Genomic DNA, 18,589 nt, shown 5'->3' with positions numbered 1-18,589 from the left:
CAGAGACAAAGCACTTACAATGTCTATGTCGTGGCCCTGTCTCCTCACGCCTTTCTGACCTCATCACTCACTGCTCTGCCCCTTACTCACTCTTTCCATCCACACTCACCCTCTTGCTGTTCCTAAAACAAGCATCATCTGCCCCAGGCAACACGTGTTCCCTCTTCCTGGAACAGTCCTGCTCCAAAGAGCCCCAGACTTTGCCTCCTCCATTCTGGAGTCTCTGCTCAATGTCACCTGCCCTGACCACTTCCCTATATAAAAACTGCCATGCCCTCTCCCTTCTGCTGACACGCCCTATCCCCCCCCCCACCTACCCCCCCCCACACCTTGCTTTACTTTCCTTCACAGTACTTATCGCCAGCTCACATTTATTGGTTTATTGTTGTCATCTGTCTCTTCCTCACTAAATTATCAGCTCCAAGAAGGCAGAGTTTGTTTTGTTCACCAAAATATCCCCAATTTTGGAACAGTGCCCAGCATTAGAAGCACCTCAATAAATACCTGCTGAGTGAATGACTGAGTGAATGAATGAAGCAGGTACTGTGCTAGGCTCCGGAAAATCACAGATGACTAATATTTCACGTCCTCCAGGGACACACAGGCTAGTCGGACATGTAAGCTACGCAGCTTGTAACCAGTTAGTTAAAATACCAAGTAAGAACGTTAAGTGCATGGGAGTGGGACCGGCTCAAAGGAACATAAACACTGTGATAGCTATCGATGCCTGAAAATGGGCCGTGCCAGCATAGGTCTGGCAGTCTGCATGGGTCATTTCGTTACTCCTCACTCTGGAGAGGGTGAAGAGAGGTACACGGGGAGGCAGGACTCTACGTCTAGCAGACAATCAGGCAGAGGGATCAGAAGAGCCACAGGGGCCTGAAACCACATGGGCTGCTGGGGGACTGACTAAGCCTGCGCTTTTGATGGGTGGAGCCCAGGGGGCTGCGGCAGGTAGAGATGGCAGCTGGTGTGGCTGGAGAGTCCCTCTGGGTGAGGCCTTGAGCTGCCCGTTTGCATCTATGCTCCCTCCCTCCTCAGTGCCCTGCAACATGGAGAGTGCCTGATGACAACACCCAGTTTACAACCAGGCAGCCAGTGCCTCCATGGTAGACCAGAAGTCCATACCACCCTTCACGCACAATTCTTGGGAGCCTGCTCCCTCATTTTGCTCCTTACCTGCAGCCTGCTCCCTCATTTCGCTCCTTACCTGCAGTTTTGAGATGTTGCCTCTGCCATCTCTAACCCGCCCCCCCCCCCCATCCTACAAGCTGTTAAAAACTACCACACACCACTTCACACATCACCCTCTTCTTGCCTGAATATAAATAATAAAAAAAATAAGTTATGGCATTGAGCAGATGAGTTCTCCCTCAAGAAATATCCAATGATTAAAGATCTAGTGCAAGGATAAATAAATGTCTCAGTTCAGAGGAATAAGCCACAAAGCATTTTTTAAACACTGGTCGCCTGTGGACGACACATTCAGACTCCCAGGGCAGAACTCCGGGTACATCCCTGGCATCTGTGATGCAGGGACAGGGGGTTTTAGGGAAGAAGCCCTGGGCTCTTGAAGGCTTCCCTCACTCAGGGCATGTTTCCCATACACCGCGGGGGACAGGGTGGAGGCCACAGCTCTACCCACGAGATTTCCATTTGTGATCTGTCAAAGCTTTCACTGGAGCAAGAGCGTCCTGAGGTTGTAAGTTCTCTGTCCCTGGAGGAGTTAAAGCACGGGGTGAAGACAACCTCCCCTGGAAGGGAAGAAAGCCTTTGGGGTGCAGGTGGAAAGAGGGGGGTGCTGGGGAAAGAAAGAGAGAAGCCGAAGGAAGACGCTGATGTTCCTAAGGCCAGCCTCCTGCTGGCCCAGGTCTCCGACCTCTCGCCATGAGCCTTCTGCCCACACTCGGATCTGCTTCCCATCCCCTCAGCCTGAGTCTGGGTCCGATCCAAGGGTGCCCTCAAGGTCATTCCTTGCCCCTTTAACTCACAGAAAAAGGACTCAGAGGGTTCTAGAACCAGTACCAGGATCCCAGTTTCTAGAGACCACTGTTTCTAAGCACCTCCAAGTAAGGGTTTTCCAAAATCATACAGGGAGACCCTCGCTTTAGAAGAGGGGCTACCATGTGGTGAGGTCTGTCCAGGGACACCCAGGAGTCATTTGCCACTTCCCTGCACCCCACAGCCCCAGTCAGCGTAACAGGCCCCCTTTTTCCGTAGGCCTAGAGCTGGGGTGAGTAAGAACATGACCCAGACCACCCCCACCCCCACCCCCACCCCCGGAATTTGCCAGCCGAGAAAGTGGGGCAGGGAATCCCCCAGGCAGCCAGGATCTGATCCTGAAAGTGTTCATCGGATCTTCCCCACCCTCGGAGGGGAGAACATGAAGGTGTCTGGGGAAAGGGCACGGTGACAGCCGTAGGAGCTGAGTGGGTGGGTGCGAACAGGGCGAGGAGGAACCCAGAAGTGAGGTTAGAGCGCAGGGGCTCGGCTTAAAGAGAGGGGCCCGGAGCCCTGACTCAGCGGCTTCCCCGCCCGCCGCCGCCCCAGGGGGGCTTTGAAGCCGGGAGGGGCTTTGATCCGGGTCGGCCCGGCGCTCAGCTGGCCCGGCCAGATGCGCTGGGGGAGGGGCGGAGGAGCGACCCGCCCCAGGCCTCGCCCTCCCCGGCCCCCTGCACCGCGCCCTGGGCACGGAGACTGCTTCCGGCTGTTGCAGGGGGCACCCGAGTACCCCCCCCCCCACCTTGCAGCTGTTTCCCAGCTGCCCAGCCCCACCCCAAAGACAGCTGGGAGAGAGGCTGGGCGGGGAGCGGGGTGCAGCTGCTCGGCTCCGGGCTGGGACGGGGGAGGGCAGCGACATGAAAGAGCTGGGGCCGGCGGGGTGGCTGGCTCAGGAAACCCCCGGTGGTCGCCCCCCCCCCCCCCCCCAGCCCTTGGACATTTGGGGCAAAGGGGCTTGGGGCCCCTCCCTGCCCCGCCCTCGGCGGGGGGGGGGGGGGGGGGGGGGGGAGATAAGGTCCAAAACCCGGGCTTCCCGGAAAGGTCCCTTTTTGGGGAGGGGGGAGGGCCCCGCCGGGGTGTGAAAATCGTTAGAGAGGGAGGCAAAAGGGGCCCTTTGGGTCCAAGAGGGGCCTGAGGGGTCACACCGGGGCTGGGCGGGGGAAGCCCCCCACCCCCCCAAAAAAAATTTTTTCTAGGGGGCGGGGGTCCTGGGGGACTTTCAAGTTTTTTTAAGGCCCCTTTTCCCCCTGACGGTTTGGAAAGTGGGGGAAAGCTGCCTCTTAAAAACCAGGGAAAACTGGGGGTTTGGGGGCAAGTGGAAAAGGTTAGGGTCTCCCTGCTTTCTTGGGGGGGGAGGGCCCCCGGGCGTACTCCAGGGAGCGTTTGTTTTCCTGCCTTAGGGCCTAGAGGTGTATTTTTTTTGGCTAATGTTTTAAAGAGGTGAAAAGGGGGGGGGGTTAGGCCCCTCCCACTGCCACCTGAGTCTCCTATATCCCAATCTGATGGGTGCACCTGGAGACAGGATCCCTCCCATCCGCTAAAACAAACTAGGGCCAAGTGGGAAAGAAATTGGGCAGCTTTCTGCTCTTGGCTTCCAACTCTTGGCACAGAAGATGTCCCAGGGTTCCTGACAACTAGAGAAAGGGACAGTGAGACAGGAACAGATGTGAGTGGGGCTAGACCTCTATCCGTCCACCACCACCTGCCCCCGGGCATCCTTCCACCCTGGGCGGGAGGGTGCTGTGCTCCAGCCATCTGCCCCCTCTCTTTAGCCCTAAGCAGGTGCAGGGGAAGAGAAGGGGCAGGCCAGCTGTTGTCATCCTGCTCCTGGCTCTCTGCCCAAGTAGAAAGGGGGAGCAATGAAACAAGGGTCCACCCACCCCAGAGTCATTTTCTACTCCCACAGGACAGGGCAGAGGTACTTAGCAGGACCAAGACTGGTTTGGCCTGGCCAGCCCAACTGGCCTGACCATGTCCTCCAATCTGGGTCTCTTTTTCTGAGAAGGGGGTGACTAGGGGTCTGTGAGGCTTGGACCCCTGGCACAGGACTTCCACACGGCTTGCTCTAAGCTTCCGGGGCAGGCGGTGCTCAGGCCCTGATTCTACCCCAGAAGCTTCTATATGGAAGGGTACAGGCTGCTTTACAACATAAGCAGATCCATGCAGTATTAGGCAACAAACCAGAGATCCTTTTTAGAGGTCAGCTCCCCTGCAAAGGAGAAGGGCCTTTGGTGTGCCCCATCCCCTCCTTCCACCCCAGGGGTCCCTGTGGCACACAGGAGCCTGGACAGTCCCTCGTGGCTGCACTCCTGAAACCCCAGGATCTGTCAGAATTCCTGGGGAGTTAAAAGTGCAGATTCCTGGGATCTCAGTCATTCCAACTGAGTCTAAGTGGGGATCTAAGATTCAGCCCTTCAATAAGCTCCCAAGACATGCTAGAGCAGCGGTTCTCAACCTGTGGGTCGCGACCCCTTTGGGGGTCGAACGACCCTTTCACAGGGGTCGCCTAAATACATCCTGCATATCAGATATTTACATTACGATTCATAACAGTAGCAAAATTAGTTATGAAGTAGCAACGAAAATAATGTTATGGTTGGGGGTCACCACAACATGAGGATCTGTATTAAAGGGTCGCGGCATTGGGAAGGTTGAGAACCACTGTGCTAGAGGCTTGGAGAAGCCCTGCCAAGGGGGATAGAGGCAGGATGTACTTTTCGTGTTGCTACTCTACTTCCATGCCTCCCAGAGCCAAAGGTTTTCCTGCCCGCTCTTCTTCCATCCTCAGGGGCAGAGCCCAGGTCACCAAAGGAGATATGGGGCTGAGTGACTGCACCCTCCCAATGGGGGCAAGGCCCAGTCAGACTAAATTCCAAGACAGGGTCTTGCTCTGCTTATGCAGTGCCCAGCACTTAGCATGTGCTCAATAAATATTTGTGGACTGGAGGTGGTAAACTTTGCAAGGCTCATAAGGTTTCTTCCTTTGTCTGTCCTAGCTAAGAGCATGTTAGCAGGACCTCAAAGATGCCAGGGCCTATGAAGCAGAGAACTGGGCATTGGAGACCCTCAGCCAATATTTCCCAAATGAACTCAGGGCTGAGTAGATGCGATCCGTGCCTTTCGGGTTGACATTCACAGGCTGGAACAAGCTGGAGCCATCAGAGAATCAAGGCCAGGAGGGCAGGGGCTTCCATTCCTAGAGGGCCCCTCCCCACCCAAGGCCTGAGGACCCCAGGCCTGAGGAGCTGGGTAAGAGGCGAGGCAGGGAGTGGGACTGCGCCATTGTTTATTAGAAGTCGGATTCGGTGTGTGCTCTAGACAGATTACAGAATACCTGCGCCTTGAGAACAGGAAGTCCACGATTCATACAAAGTGCTCACTACAGGAAGTTGCTGTGTCAAAATCCAGGCAAGAACCCAACTCAGGGCGGCCCCTCTTCCCCCGCTGACCTCAACAAGGGCTGTGCTATGGTTTTTTATTTAATTATTTTTTATTTCTCTTTATTATTATTAATATTATTATTATTTGCTTTTGCTGTGGTCACTATTATTGGCAAAGTTCCTTCTTTTCTTTCCTGGACATGGGGTTCCTGTCTGTAAGATTCCACTCTGAGGCTGAAGGTGCCAAAAGCTGCTTGAGAAGTGGCCTTTGAACTCCGTCTGGGAGGACGGTGAGAAGAAGCAGGAGAAATCAATTCTTGGTTTAAAAAAAAAATTAAAAAACAAAAGCCCCACAATCTACAGGTCATTTCTTACTCAGTCAGTGATCAAACTGCCCAAAAGAAAAACAAGAGGAGAAGCAGGCCAGTGGGCACTGGTCCTTCCTCCCAGGGCTGGGTGAGGAGGGTTGCCCCACCCCTCAAGGCTTTAGGGAAAGCTGAGGCTCCTTCCAGCCACAGGGGTGAGGAGGAGAAGGTGTGGAAGAAGAAAGGAGAGACAGAGAGAGAGCTCAGCGCCTTGAGGTAGACGCTTTCCCAACTCCAGGGCCACCTGCGGCCCCAGCGCAGCCCAGCTCCCACTGTCACTCCACGTCCAGAGATTCATAATAAAAAAAATCAAAAACAAAGCCCAAAACAAAATCCAAAAGGACAAGACTTAGGGGAAAGAAGGAAGGGAGGGAGGACAGGAAGGTAGAAGGACAGGTCTCTGGATGCATAATTCCCGAGCCACTGGGGGCTGGGGGGGAAGATTCCCCAGCGCCCCACCGCCCGCGTGGCGTTAGCTCGTCACGTAGTGTTTGGTGGATGGCTGCCCATACACCCTGTAGAAATCCTGGTGGCCAGGCTGCTGGGAGGCGTCGAGCCAGTCTCTGACGGCCAGGCCAGGAAGGGACTGGGGGACGGAGGGTGCAGGTGGGAGCGGGTGTGAGTATTCCTGCGAGGGCACTGTCCAGGGAAAATGGCCGGAGCGGGGGTAGGGCTGGTGGCCGCCATGGTTGGCCACGGAAGAACAGTAACAGTTGTCCACGGAACAGACGAGAATCTTGCGGCCGCCATACTGGGGGAGCATGGGCTGCTGGGCGGCGGAGCCATTGGGATACTGCGATGGGGGGAACACAGGACTTGAGTGCACTGGTTGGGCGCCGCCTGGCAGGGCCACCAAGTGCTGCGTGGAGCTGCAGGGCCCCAGGGGCTGCCCGGACTGGCCCTCGCCGCTGGCTGTGCCCGCTGCCCCATACTGGCTGCCCACAGGGCCCGACGATGTCTCTAGGAAGCTGGCCTCAGGGAAGGCCATTGAGTGCTTGCGCTTTTCCGCCCCAGAGCTGCTCACGCCACAAGGGTACAGGGGGACGCTCTGCAGGAAGGGCACCGGTGTGCTGAAGGGGCCTGTGGAGAGTTTGGGACAAAAGACAATGAAGTTCACATCCTCCTCACCCCTGGGGACCTTTCTCATCTATAGGACCAGGCACACTATGTCAGCATCACCTTGGTTGGTGCTCACTACTCCATTAGCAAGTCGATACTATTATTATTCCCATTTTACAGTTGGAGAAACAGGCTCAGGGAGGTAATATGGCTTGCCCAAAGTTCCACAGCTAGAAGTGGCAAAGCCAGGACACGAAGGAAGATCCACCTAACTAGGCCATGCTGCCTCTCAGAGGGAAGGCTCTGGCATACACCCCTGCCCAAAGGGCTCTCTCCCTTCCATTGAAGACCCCACCCTCACCTTCTAGCATCTTCCGCAGCTGCTTCTCCTTCTTGGCCACCTCGTTCAGGAAGAGCTTGGAGTTCAGGTGGCCGATCTTAGGAGGAGAAAGGCTGTTGCCCGTGCAGGTCTGGGTCCTGGGGGCAGTGGACGGGGCATCTGCTGTGAGGAGGTGTCACCAGTGAGCCCGCCCTACCTCCCCCCCGTGGGCCTGACCCTCCCAAGATGTGTTCCCCTGAGAGCTAGGCACCTCCTGCTCACCTGTCCATGAGGATTTTCACAGATTTGGTGTTCTAGGGAGAGAGAAAAGGGTTCGTCAGTGGAAAAGGCAGCACGGGAGAGGGGAAGACAAGACCTGCCCCATCCTCACCCTCCCCAGGCTGGGCAGACCGTGGCTACAGTGTGGCCGGGTGGTGGTGGGATAGTGGCATCTGCTTTTTTAGAAGATAAGAATAGCTAACGTTTATTGAGCACTTAGTATGTGACAGACAATATTGCACGTGTTTCTTATACATCCATCATTTTATCCACACAACTACCCTAGAAGGAAGGTTTGCAGGCACTCAATCCTCTTATTTGAAATCTTTGGGGCCAGATGTGGAATTATTTGGATTTCAGAAGGGAAATATAGTGCCGGTACCATATATTATATATCACCCCCCAGTAGGCACCACAATTCAATACATCAATGTTCCTATAGCAAAATGTTTGAATATGTGTACTAGGTGAGATAAATAAGGACCATACATTGCCAACATCAGTTCAGGTCAATTTTTGCAGTTAAATGAGTTGCCAGAAGTTTTTTCTTTGAGTATGCAGAGATTACTAAAATTTGGAATTGAGGATAAAGGAGAGTAGATCTGTAATATCAACCTCATTTGATAGGTGAGGGAACTGAGGCATAAGGAACATATAGGACTTGCCCAAGGTCACAAAGCTAGAAGGACAGGGTGGCTCCAAAGCCCTGTGGACACACTGGTGGGGGAAACTGATTGGGGAATAAGAATCGCAGACTTGCCCGGCCGGTGTGGCTCTGTGGTTGAGTGTCAACCCATGAATTAAGAAGTCGCTTGTTCGATTCCTGGTCAGGGCACATGCCTGGGTTGCAGACTTGATCCCCAGTGGGGAGTATGCAGGGGGCAAATAATCAATGTTTCCCTCTCTTTATCCCTCTCCGTTCCTCTCTTTCTAAAATCAATTAAAAACAAAACCAAAAAAAAAAAAAAACCCCATGTTTTTTTTTTAAAAAAGCAAACATGTTTTTAAAAAAAGAATTGCAGACTCCACTTTAGGAATGCCCTTGGGTCCCACCACCAGTCCTGGGCCCAGCCCACCTTCATGAAGCTGACATCCTCTGTCTTGTCGAAGAGCAGCTGCAGGGAGCCCAGCAGCTTCTTGGCCTCCTGCATGCGTTCCCCAAGGTGCAGCGCCTGCGCTGCGTTCTCGCTGCAGAATTTGGCCTGGGCCTTGTCCAGAACCTCCACTGTCTGCCCCAGGTCCTCATCCAGCAGCTGGTGCAGTTTCTCATACTGCAGCCGCACTTCTTCCTTCAGTTGGCTCACCTTCTCCTGCAGGCACAGGGGGCAAGAGTGGGCAGGCAAGTGAGCACTGGGGACCACTGGCTGCTGCTTCTGCCTGTCTGACATCCTGGATGGTAGAGTCTGGGACCCCAAACCCCCAGACTGCCCAGGGTTCCTCAGGGCAAGGTTTGACCTGCTGGTAGCACAGGGCTCTGTGCCAGCTACCCCTGTAGGACTCAGCAACTGACAGTTCAGGGAATGGCTGACCAAAGGGTTCTGGCACAGAGCCGACCACACACAGATCCTCACCCAAATAAGGACGAGCCCAAGGCCCGGCACCCAAGCAGCCCCCAACCCAACCATGAACTTGGGCTTAGCTACCTCCACCAGGCGCTTGTCTGACTCGAGTTTGTACAGCTGGTCCTCAATGTCCTGCTCTCGCTCCTCCAGTCGGTCCTGCTGCTTCATCAGCATCTTCTGCAGGGACAGTTGAGGCAGGGGCATCAGAAGGGGCTGCAGCTCCACCCCTTACCAAGGATGGGTGAGCACCAACCTCCCTCTATAGAACAGACTCATCCTGTAGATCCTTTGACCCAGGTGACCTAAAATTTCTGCCATCCAACCTCTCTGGCCCTCGTGCAATCCCAGGGGCCTGGTTGGTGACCTCTGTCTGGCCAGTCTGTCCTCAGGAAAAGAAAGCCTGGGGTCTGGCCAGTCTGTCCCCAGGAAAAGAAAGCCTGGGGTAGCTTCTCACACATGAGCTTTCTGAGGGCAGGGGCAGGCCAGTCTTGGTTCTAAGCACCCCGCCCCCACCTCAGATGAACCTTATCATTCCAGTAATGCTATGAGATAAGTACTATTATTATCCTCGTTTCAGGGAAGAGGAAACCAGAGAGGTTAAGTAATTTATCCAAAGCACACAGTAAGTGGCAGAGCTGAGCTACAAACTCAGGATCTGACAGTAAGGTCTGTTCTTTTTATAAAATCTAATTAATTAATTAATTTTTAAAAGAATAGTTTATTGATTTATTGATTTTGAGAGAGAGAGGAAGGGAGAAGAAACATTGCTGTGAAAGAGTAACATTGATGGGCTGCCTCCTGTATGCTCCCCACAGGGGATCCAGCCCACCACCCAAGCATGTGCCCTGACCAGGAATAGAACCAGGAATCCAGTGCCCAGCTGATGCCCAACCGAGCCACACCAGCCAGGGCTATTTTTTTTAATGCTCATTTGAGTACATGCTTAGAGAGAAGAAAGGAGAAGGGAAGAAGGGAGGGAGGCCATGCTGCCTAACTCAGGGAAGGAGGGAAGGAGAGAGAGAGGAACTGGGGATCAAACCCATATCCCAGGTATGTGCCCTGACCAGGAATCGAAACAGCAAACCCTTTGGTGCACTGGACGACACTCAACCAACTGAGCTACTCCGACAGGCAGTAAGGTCTGTTCTTATCCAAGGCGTGCTGCCTCTCTCTGGGAGCCCTAGCTTAGAGATGAGCACCCTAAGGTGCAGAGGGTCAAACAACCTTACACTTGGGAGCAGCAAGCCAGCCACCCCCACCCTTGTTCTTGACCCTGAGAGCCAGGCCTCTGAAGTCCTTGCTAACTGCCTCAGCCCCTCAGTTGGACCCAGGTGGAAAGGAGACACTGGCTCTCCTAAAACCTGAGGCTAGTCTGCTGGAAGGTACTGGACCAAGCTACTATTTCAGCCCTTCACATCCTATCTCTACAACCCCTATCCTCCCAGCCTTGCCCATCCCAGCTGCTCCACCCATCCTGTCATCCCCCTCACCAGCATACCTCTTCAAATAGGGTCTTGCTCCTGCTCAAGAACTCTCAATGACTCCCTCCTTCCAAACATTTTAGCACGGTAATGAAGGCTCTCTTAAGACCTGATAGTATCCTGCCCCCAACACTCTGTGCACATTTGAACTCCCTACACCCTGTTGATGTTTTTCTGTAGTCCACAGTGCCTCTTCCCTCTCCTTCTCTATCCTTCAAGACCCCACTCCTCTAGGAAACTTCTCATGGCCTCTGCTCAGCGTTTATGCAGGTCTCTCCCAGTCCTGGCCATGCAAAGGGGTTGTCACATTCTGCCTGCCCTCTATAGCTCTGCTGTGTAATATGGTGGCCACTCATCACATGTGACTATTTAAATTTAATTAAAAATAAGTGAAATTAAACATCAGTTCTTCAGTTGCACCAGCTTCAGTTTAAGTGCTCAATAGCTGCATGTAGCTACTGGCTAATGTACTGAATATTAAAGAGACAAAACAGCCATCATCCCAGAAAGATCTATAGGATACATTATTCTGTAATTTGTTTCATAAACTGTGGTTTGATCTCCCTACAAAACTCAAGGCCTCTTGAAAATAGGGCTTTGCTGCTATCTTTTTTCACCTCCCTTCTGAGCCAGGCCACACAAAGGCCCCAGCACCCTATGGATGCATAATATGTTTAATGAATAAACCCATGGGTTTTACACATAAAATAAGGTTTGCAAAGCGAATTGCACAGAGCCTTGCTCACAGTGAGTATATACTCAACAAGGAATGATTCTTTTTCTTCCTCTCTGTGGGCCTCAGAGTGACCCTCAAGTTTGATGCCATGACTCCCACTCCCATCCACACCCAGCTGGCTTCCCAACCTGCCACCAATCCCTTTCTCACTCCCCAACCCATTTTACATGGGAGGAAAGCAAGGCCAGTAAGGAGTTCAGGGACCCCCTTTTGTGTTGGTGGCTAACCAAAACACCAGGACCCTGAGAGGAGGAGGAGGTGGGGGCGAGGCTCTTAGCTAAGCTGGGAAGCCTGGGACAATCTCCCCGAAAAACTTAACCCTTCAATGACCCAGGACAGGACCTCTAAGAACCAGCCCTAGGAGACCTTGCCCTGCCCCCAGCACTTGTCCTTCCAGCAAGCTCCCCACACCAGCCCAACAGGCACAGGTATCTGTTGCCAATCTGGGATTCAGCACCTGTTCAGAAACACGGCTGGGTGGGGGGCAGGAATAGAGGTAGGTAGTCATGGATCCTCCCCACCTGTGAAACGGCCCACAGTTGTGCAAAGAGGGCACGCAGCACCTCACAGTATGGCCCAGATACATGCAAACAACTCCACACACACAAGCACACATACTGCTCTGGGGCCCTGCGAATACCTCATGCAGTGTTGTACCAGGTGCACAGGTCCTTGCATCCAACCCCCTTGGGGTGAAGGCTGGACTTCCTGAAGGCCCCAGACAATTGAGGGAGGCTTGCCATAAAGGCAAGGTGGCCAGGACACCCTCTTAGGAACATAATGCCTTTTTACCTCCCTGTAGCAACTGGCCCTCAGATTTTTGCCCGCTGGATACCTTGTGCCCACACTCAGGAAGACAGCTCCCCCACCCGCCATGCATCTCAGACTCCAGGCCACTCTTGCCTTCCCATTGCCCTGCATGACTGAAAACCCAGGTCCCATGCCCAAGCCCCCATCACCAAGGACTCCCTGCTCAAACTCATCATCATCTGATTAGGGGTGCACCTGGGGCTGAGTCCCAAATGAGGGGTGGGAAAGGGGGACCCCAGGTGGATTCCCAGCCCAGTTTCCCTCAGAAGATAGGAATGGAGCTGCTCTGCTCCCACCCTCCAGACCAGTGGGAGGTCCCTCCCTTGCCCCCCTGAAACCCTTTCTGGGAGTTCATGGCTGACCCCTCAGGGCAGAGCCAAGGGAGGTACCTCCTGTCCAGTCCTGGGGGGACTCAGCCCTTTCTCTCTTCTCGTAGGCTTTTCTCAGAGCCTTTCCTGGCAGCACTTCTACCCTGGGACCCTGCAGCATCTTCTCTTAGCTTCACCTGTCCCAGGTCCTGGTTCCTGCCTGCCCACAGCCCTCTGAGGTGGGAGCCCAGGCCAGGCCCAGTGAAGGCAGTGCCACACTCCCTAGTAGGTGGCTGGGTTTTTCATTTCCCCTCCCCCAGCTCAGAGGCCCTTGGGCTCCTGTCTTTGCTGCAGGGGTAGGGGAGGGGGTCCATGCTGGCCAGCTTACCTTTGCAGGGCGTGCCCTCCTTAGGGCCAGGTGATCTTAATCCTGCCACAGGTAACACCTGGGGGGATGCAGAGGGTTGGGGGACTACTGCCACCTCAGGAACTGGGAAATTGGGGAGACTTGCTGCCCCTTCATTACCTCTCATCTCTGTTACACCAAATGCCTGAATCAGGTTGCTGAGAAGCTGGAGGATGGGGAACTGAGGAAGCAAGGCCTGGACCCCTCTCCACTACCACCAGCCTCCTTTCCATCTCAACCTCCAGGGAATTGCTGAGACCTGAGGCCCCATCGCCCACCAGGGAAAAAAGCCACAACTGAGATCATCCCACCTTGATTCAGAGCAAGGGCTCTCCACGTGGGGTGCAGGGCACTTTATAAACTGCTCCCAGCCCACAGTAAGTCACCTGGACTGTGGCAGGAGGGGAGTGGAAAGGAGCAAAGTGGGAAACCATGGTCTAGACTAGAAGCACTTGAGGGACCAGGCCTCCTCCAGCAGGAGGGACAATATGAGCCCCAGCCCCGCTCCACAGGCCCTGGTCCAGATGGGACCTGCTCACTCCTGTCCCTGTCCCTGAGGGCCTAAGGCCTTCCATGATCTGCTCCTGAATCTGTGAGGGCAAAAGCATCAAGAAGGCTTGAGAGCACTTCATTCCCATTTCTCCAAGGCCCCAGAACATCCTGCTTCTCATACTTGTCACCTAGTGTTCTAGACTCTGGAGGGGGGGCAATCACAAGCCCCTTACATCCCTGCCCTGGGAAAGCCTCATGTCCCTGTAGAGCCTGACTGGCCAGGTCCAACTGGCATTTTTGGTGTCAGACTGGACTGGGCAGACGGGTGAGGCCATGGGGACTCTAGGCTGTATAAAAGTTAATAAATAATAATAAAACCCACAAGTCAACCTTGAAGAGAAGCAAGGTCAGGAGGGAACAGGGCCCCAGGGGCTGGGCCAGAAGCAGGCCTGAGGTTTTCAGACAAAGCCAGGGCTGGGTCCAACAGCCCCGGTGGCGGGAGGGTGGGGGCAGAAAGAGGGAGCTAAGCCACGCAGACCCCTGCCCAGATGACTCTCATGCTGGCTGCAGCTCTGGCTGCAACCCCTGCTCCAGAGCCACCCTATCCTGACCTCCTCCCCAGCTGCCAAACCTACTCCCCACTCTCCCATTTAAGACCTCATCCCAGGAATAGGTCAGCCTCCTCTCCCCCTGGGCCACAGCACTCTCCCCTTGTCTCAGAGCAGCTTCTGCCTGCCACAGATGCCCCTTTCGTGCCTCAGCTCCTGCCTTGGGCTACCTTGTGCATCCCCAGGCTGGGGCAACCACAGACCCAGAGAGAGGAGGTTACAGGGCAGAAGCCAGGGCAAGAAGAAAGGCAGCACCTGGGAGGCAGGCCCCGGCAGACCCCAGAGAGGGCTTCCCAGCTGCAGAGTCAAATTAGCTTTTGCCATGCAGAGAGCAGCGCTCTGGGGCAGCAGAACAAAGAGGCGAGAGAGAAAGCCCCCCTTTGTCTGGGTTTGAATGCCAGGCCAGCCGGGAAGGAAGGCTTTTCCAGAGCCAGGGATGAGGCTGCCTGCTCGATCCAGGCTGGGGGCCCCAACCAGGCTCACCTTCTTCCTGTGCCCACCCAGACTGCCCCCAATACAGCATCGCAGGATCCATCCAGGCTGCTACCTCTGATACTGCCACAAGCAATAAGCTCACCCTAAGGTGAATCCCATCTTCCCCTTCCCTCCCCAATTCCCACCCCACCAGGTGAGAAAAGTCGCACAAGACTCACAACCACCAACCACAGCCTGAGCAGGCAGTCACGCTAGCAGTCATGCTGACAGTCATGCACACACACTCAACTTCACCTCGCAGGTGTGCGGCATGCTTGTTCTCTCTCTCTCTCTCTCTCTCTCTCTCTCTCTCTCTCTCTCTCTCACACACACACACACACACACACACACAATCTTTCTGACCCCACATCACACATACATAACTACATAATGAAGTCAGTCACTCATCTCATACCTTCTGAGATACACACACGAGATACAAAAAATTCGTCACGTGTCAGAGACACAGCCAGCATGCTGGCTACACACACCTGCAGACTGACATGGATGCACAGCTACCCAGAGTGCAGGAGGCAGAGGAATCAATAGGATGTGCATGATAGGCGCCCGGCTGTGTCAGCAGTATCCTGGGGAGGAGGTATGTGTGTGTGTGTGGTGGGGTGGGGGGGGTGGGGGCTGCGGCCCTTGGAGCAAGGCCAAACTAGGCCCCCTTCTGTGTAAAACTCAGGATGGTCAAGGAAGGGGCACTTACGACCCTCGTGCCTTGAATACACACAGCCTCCCCACCCCAGCTCCCACCCTGCCACAGGAGTACGGTGGGGGAGGAGGCAGCAGTGGGCTGTGCACTGCCTGAGTGGGCTAGACCAGGCCAACCCTCACTCCTACAGCCTACCTGACACAGACACATGGAGTGGAGACCCAGGATCCCACCCAACCCCTCCAGCCAAAGGCAATGTGAGAGCCACTCCAAACCGGACCAAGCAGTGGGATCCCCTCTGTAAAGAACATCTCAACTCTAAACCTCCAAGAAAGCAAAGAACATTTCCAGCCTTGATCTGGAATCCTAGGAATGACACAGACATAACTATGACCTGAAAAAACACACACACACACACACACACACACACACACACACACACACCTTGCATAGCCCATCACACAAGATAACTAGGGCTTATCTTGAGTCATCTTTCCATGTTGAGGGGGGGTTATGAGATAGAGGTGCTCATCCCAGTACCATGTTGCTCAGAACCCCTAAACCTAGGGGACGGAAGAGGATTTGAACACCAAGGCTGCCAGGCCTGAACCCACCTAAATGTCCTAATCTTAGGCCCTTAGGACATATTTAGGGTCTGGATATGTCCCAGAGAGTGGTCTCTGAGGCCCATGCAGTGAGCACCCAGGCCTCAGGGCAATGTGGCCTACACACCGGCTTCCCAAGTGTAGAATGGGGCCATGGACTTCACAGGCCTAACTCAGAGATCCCCTGCTAGTCCCCACCACTGAATGGAGGCCCTGTTTGCCTTCCCGCTGGGCCCCTGCACCAGGCCACTGGCCCATGCACATGTGAGTGCTTTTGAGTAAGCAAGTAGGGGCCACCAGGGAGAGGTTAATCAGGGTTTTCTATTTCTAGCCAAAAGGGCATTTCAGTAGCCACCCCCTCCCCTCTCCCAGGAGGACAGAAAAAGAAGAACAAGAAGCAGAGCTACATTTGAAGGCATGTGCTAGGTCCCCATGCTTCTGTTCCTATATCCGGGAGAATTCTGTTGCCCTCATCCATGGTACCAGAAGAGGTCCTTTAGGACTGATTCCCAAGGGAAAAGAGGCCCAGGAAAAGGCCCCTCCCCCCTGTGTCCCAGAGAGGATGGAGAATGAAATGGGTTCTTCCATTCAGGTTCTCCAAAGCTCCCTCCCTCCCGCTTGGTGGGACCCCCTGCCCCCTTCCTCCACATTCAATAAATCCAACTCATACTGAGTGGTGTTGGGCTATTGAAGGGTTTCCAACTCCAGTACCCTGGGGCACCGGAGAGAATCCTGAGGGCCTAGAGTGGGGGAGTTGGAGAGGGATGAATAGGAGGGGGATGAGACTCAGGCTGGGGGGCACAGATGCTGAGCAAATAGAATTGCACATCTGGCCCTGATGCAACCCACTACTTCTGAGTCCCTGCTCACGCTAGGGACAGGAACTAACACACACACACACACACACACACACACACACACACACACAGAGGCATGCACGCACGCACCCAGCTGCTGACAAAGTTCAGGGCCTGCTCCCATCCAGTTCCTCCCATGAGCTGGGGATCAGGGACCTGCCGGTGGGAACCTCAGGATGCACTCTGCATGCATGTGCCATCCCTCCCACACCCCAGCTACACAACCAGGAGACAGGTGCATTGAGGGCAAAGACACTTGCAAACCCACACATCTAGAGATACCCTCTTACTACCACGTCAGGTACAATTATGTTTTCTCCCCGACCCAAATGAAAGAACCCCTAGCACAGACACAGCTAAGAGCAAAACCTTGGGAGGGGGCACACATACACTCACCACCCTGGTTGCGGCCCCCTCCCCTGTTCCTTTCAGCCCCTTCCCCTCCTCTCACTTTCCCCTGCCAATCCCAGGACTGAGGGCTGGACAGCCCCTTTCTCCTGCCTCTGCCCTTTCCCAGCCTCCTCTCCCAAGCCCTCCCATCTTTATTAACAGCAGTAGCTTCCCAATACTGAGGAAAACCCAGGCTGTTTGCCCTGGGGCTCATCTGCTTCCCCTAGGCTTCTGCCTTTTCTAACCCTAGTGGGGAGGGAGTGGAAATGGCTCCTCTCGCCACCCCCCACACTTCCTTTAAGAAACCAGAGGCCCTGTACTGGCACAAAAACCCAGAGCTCGCCCATCGGATTGGAAACTAATTATACAGCAAATTTTATTTGTTGTCCCTGCCCTCAGCTTGTGGCAGCCCTCTTGCCTTTTGTTAGTTGTCTGTGTATGTTTTTTAATGGCTAAACACTGACTCATTCTGACTGTCCCTCCAAAGGAAACAGCCCCCGTCTACAACCGTCCCCTGATCACTGCTTCCTCATACCCAAACTCCCCACTGGCCTCAACTAGCCTCCAGGGGCCCCCACCCAGAAACACTCCCAGTCCTACCAAAGCCCAACCTCACCCCCAGGCCCCGAGCTTGGGCTTCTGAAATGGCTCATACAGTCGCAGGCCAACCCCCTTCCTCTGGTATGACTCAACTCTGAAAGCCAGGGGACCAGGGAGGGACTTAGTAGGAGCCCCCCTCCACCGGAGGGGACGGAAGTATTGCCTCAGTCCAGCTCCAAAGCCTGGCCCACAGGCCTGAGGGGGAAGGCGGTTTTGACATTGGCCGCTGCTGCAGGGTGTATACAATGGGAGGGGATGTGGTTCCGTAATCACTCAGCCGGCAGCCCAGGGGAGCCAGCTGCCTGAAACCAGATTGTAAGGCGGCTCAACCTTAAACCCACAGGATTCTTTTTCCGTCTTCCACTTCCCCTCCCCAAATGTGGGAGGGCTGTGATATAGGGCTGGGCTGGGAGCAAAGGGCTCAGGGCGATGAAGACACATACTTTAAGGTTTGTTCATGCAGGAGCGTTCGACACAGGCACACACAGGGCTGCGATCCCCACACATGGAGAGCGGGCTCTCCGGAATAATCCGAACAGCCGAGACACTGTCCCGATACTGCTGGCTGTCCGGGCCTTGTCCTCACAGATACGGGAGCGCTGCTCTCCCCCCGGAAGCTCCCCTCCACCCCCCAATGCGTTTCCAGTAGGGCTTGAAACTAACATGGCTGCTTTTGTTTACTTCCTCATTGGTATGCCAACATCATGGATCATGTCAGCCGCAGCAGCGGCACCAGGACACTCATTACATAAACAGCAGCTGGAGATGCAGAACCTGGGTCACTGCCTTGGTGACTTCCTGCAGGGCCTTACAGAAACCAGGCTGGGGGAGGGGGCTGTGCGGGAAGACGGAAAAGCAGCACCCAAACTCCAACAGCCCCGCACCTCAGCTCCACAAATGACTCACAAGATGGGCTCTCTGAGCACAGGTGCAGAAATGGATTAAGTAGCCATGGGATCCTTCTTCCCAGAACCTGCCCCCAAACTTTCAGAGTATTCGAGTCTGGAAGGGAGCCTCTGGCCTGAGGTCACGGAAGTCAGCCTGCCTGGATGGGTGGTCCCCGGGCGGTGGGGAGTGTGTGTGTGTGTGTGTGTGTGTGTGTGTGTGTGTAGGATACTTGCCCGGATCTCATTCCTCCGGATCTCCACGTCGCACACCGAGTGTCCCTGATGCGCACCGCTGTAGTAGCAGCAATATTG

At 54.6% G+C, this 18,589-nt stretch overlaps 2 protein-coding genes across 3 annotated transcripts in view; both read right to left on the bottom strand.

The window, feature by feature from the left end:
• Positions 1-7,282, bottom strand: part of SFXN2 (sideroflexin 2) — a 65,205-nt gene extending 57,923 nt beyond the window's left edge. Inside the window, exon 1 of one of the 2 annotated variants that reach the window (XM_023759821.1) lies at positions 7,167-7,282. The gene's annotated coding sequence lies outside the window, so the exon portion shown is untranslated. The remainder of the gene's footprint in view (positions 1-7,166) is intronic. The other variant, XM_023759822.1, reaches the window with a different exon arrangement.
• Positions 5,567-18,583, bottom strand: TRIM8 (tripartite motif containing 8; the record flags this gene model as incomplete). The annotated part of the gene is made up of 6 exons (XM_006095896.3): positions 5,567-6,826; positions 7,167-7,282; positions 7,407-7,438; positions 8,480-8,713; positions 9,047-9,142; positions 18,512-18,583. Coding segments are annotated over 6 exons (1,158 nt in total), but the record flags the coding sequence as incomplete, so codon positions are not given.
• Positions 18,584-18,589: the final 6 nt, after the last annotated feature.

Source organism: Myotis lucifugus, unplaced genomic scaffold, assembly GCF_000147115.1.
Source record: "Myotis lucifugus unplaced genomic scaffold, Myoluc2.0 scaffold_162, whole genome shotgun sequence".
In the NCBI taxonomy this organism is placed as follows: domain Eukaryota; kingdom Metazoa; phylum Chordata; class Mammalia; order Chiroptera; family Vespertilionidae; genus Myotis; species Myotis lucifugus.
Note: the sequence above shows the minus strand (reverse complement) of the source record. Positions and strands in the feature narration are given on the sequence as shown.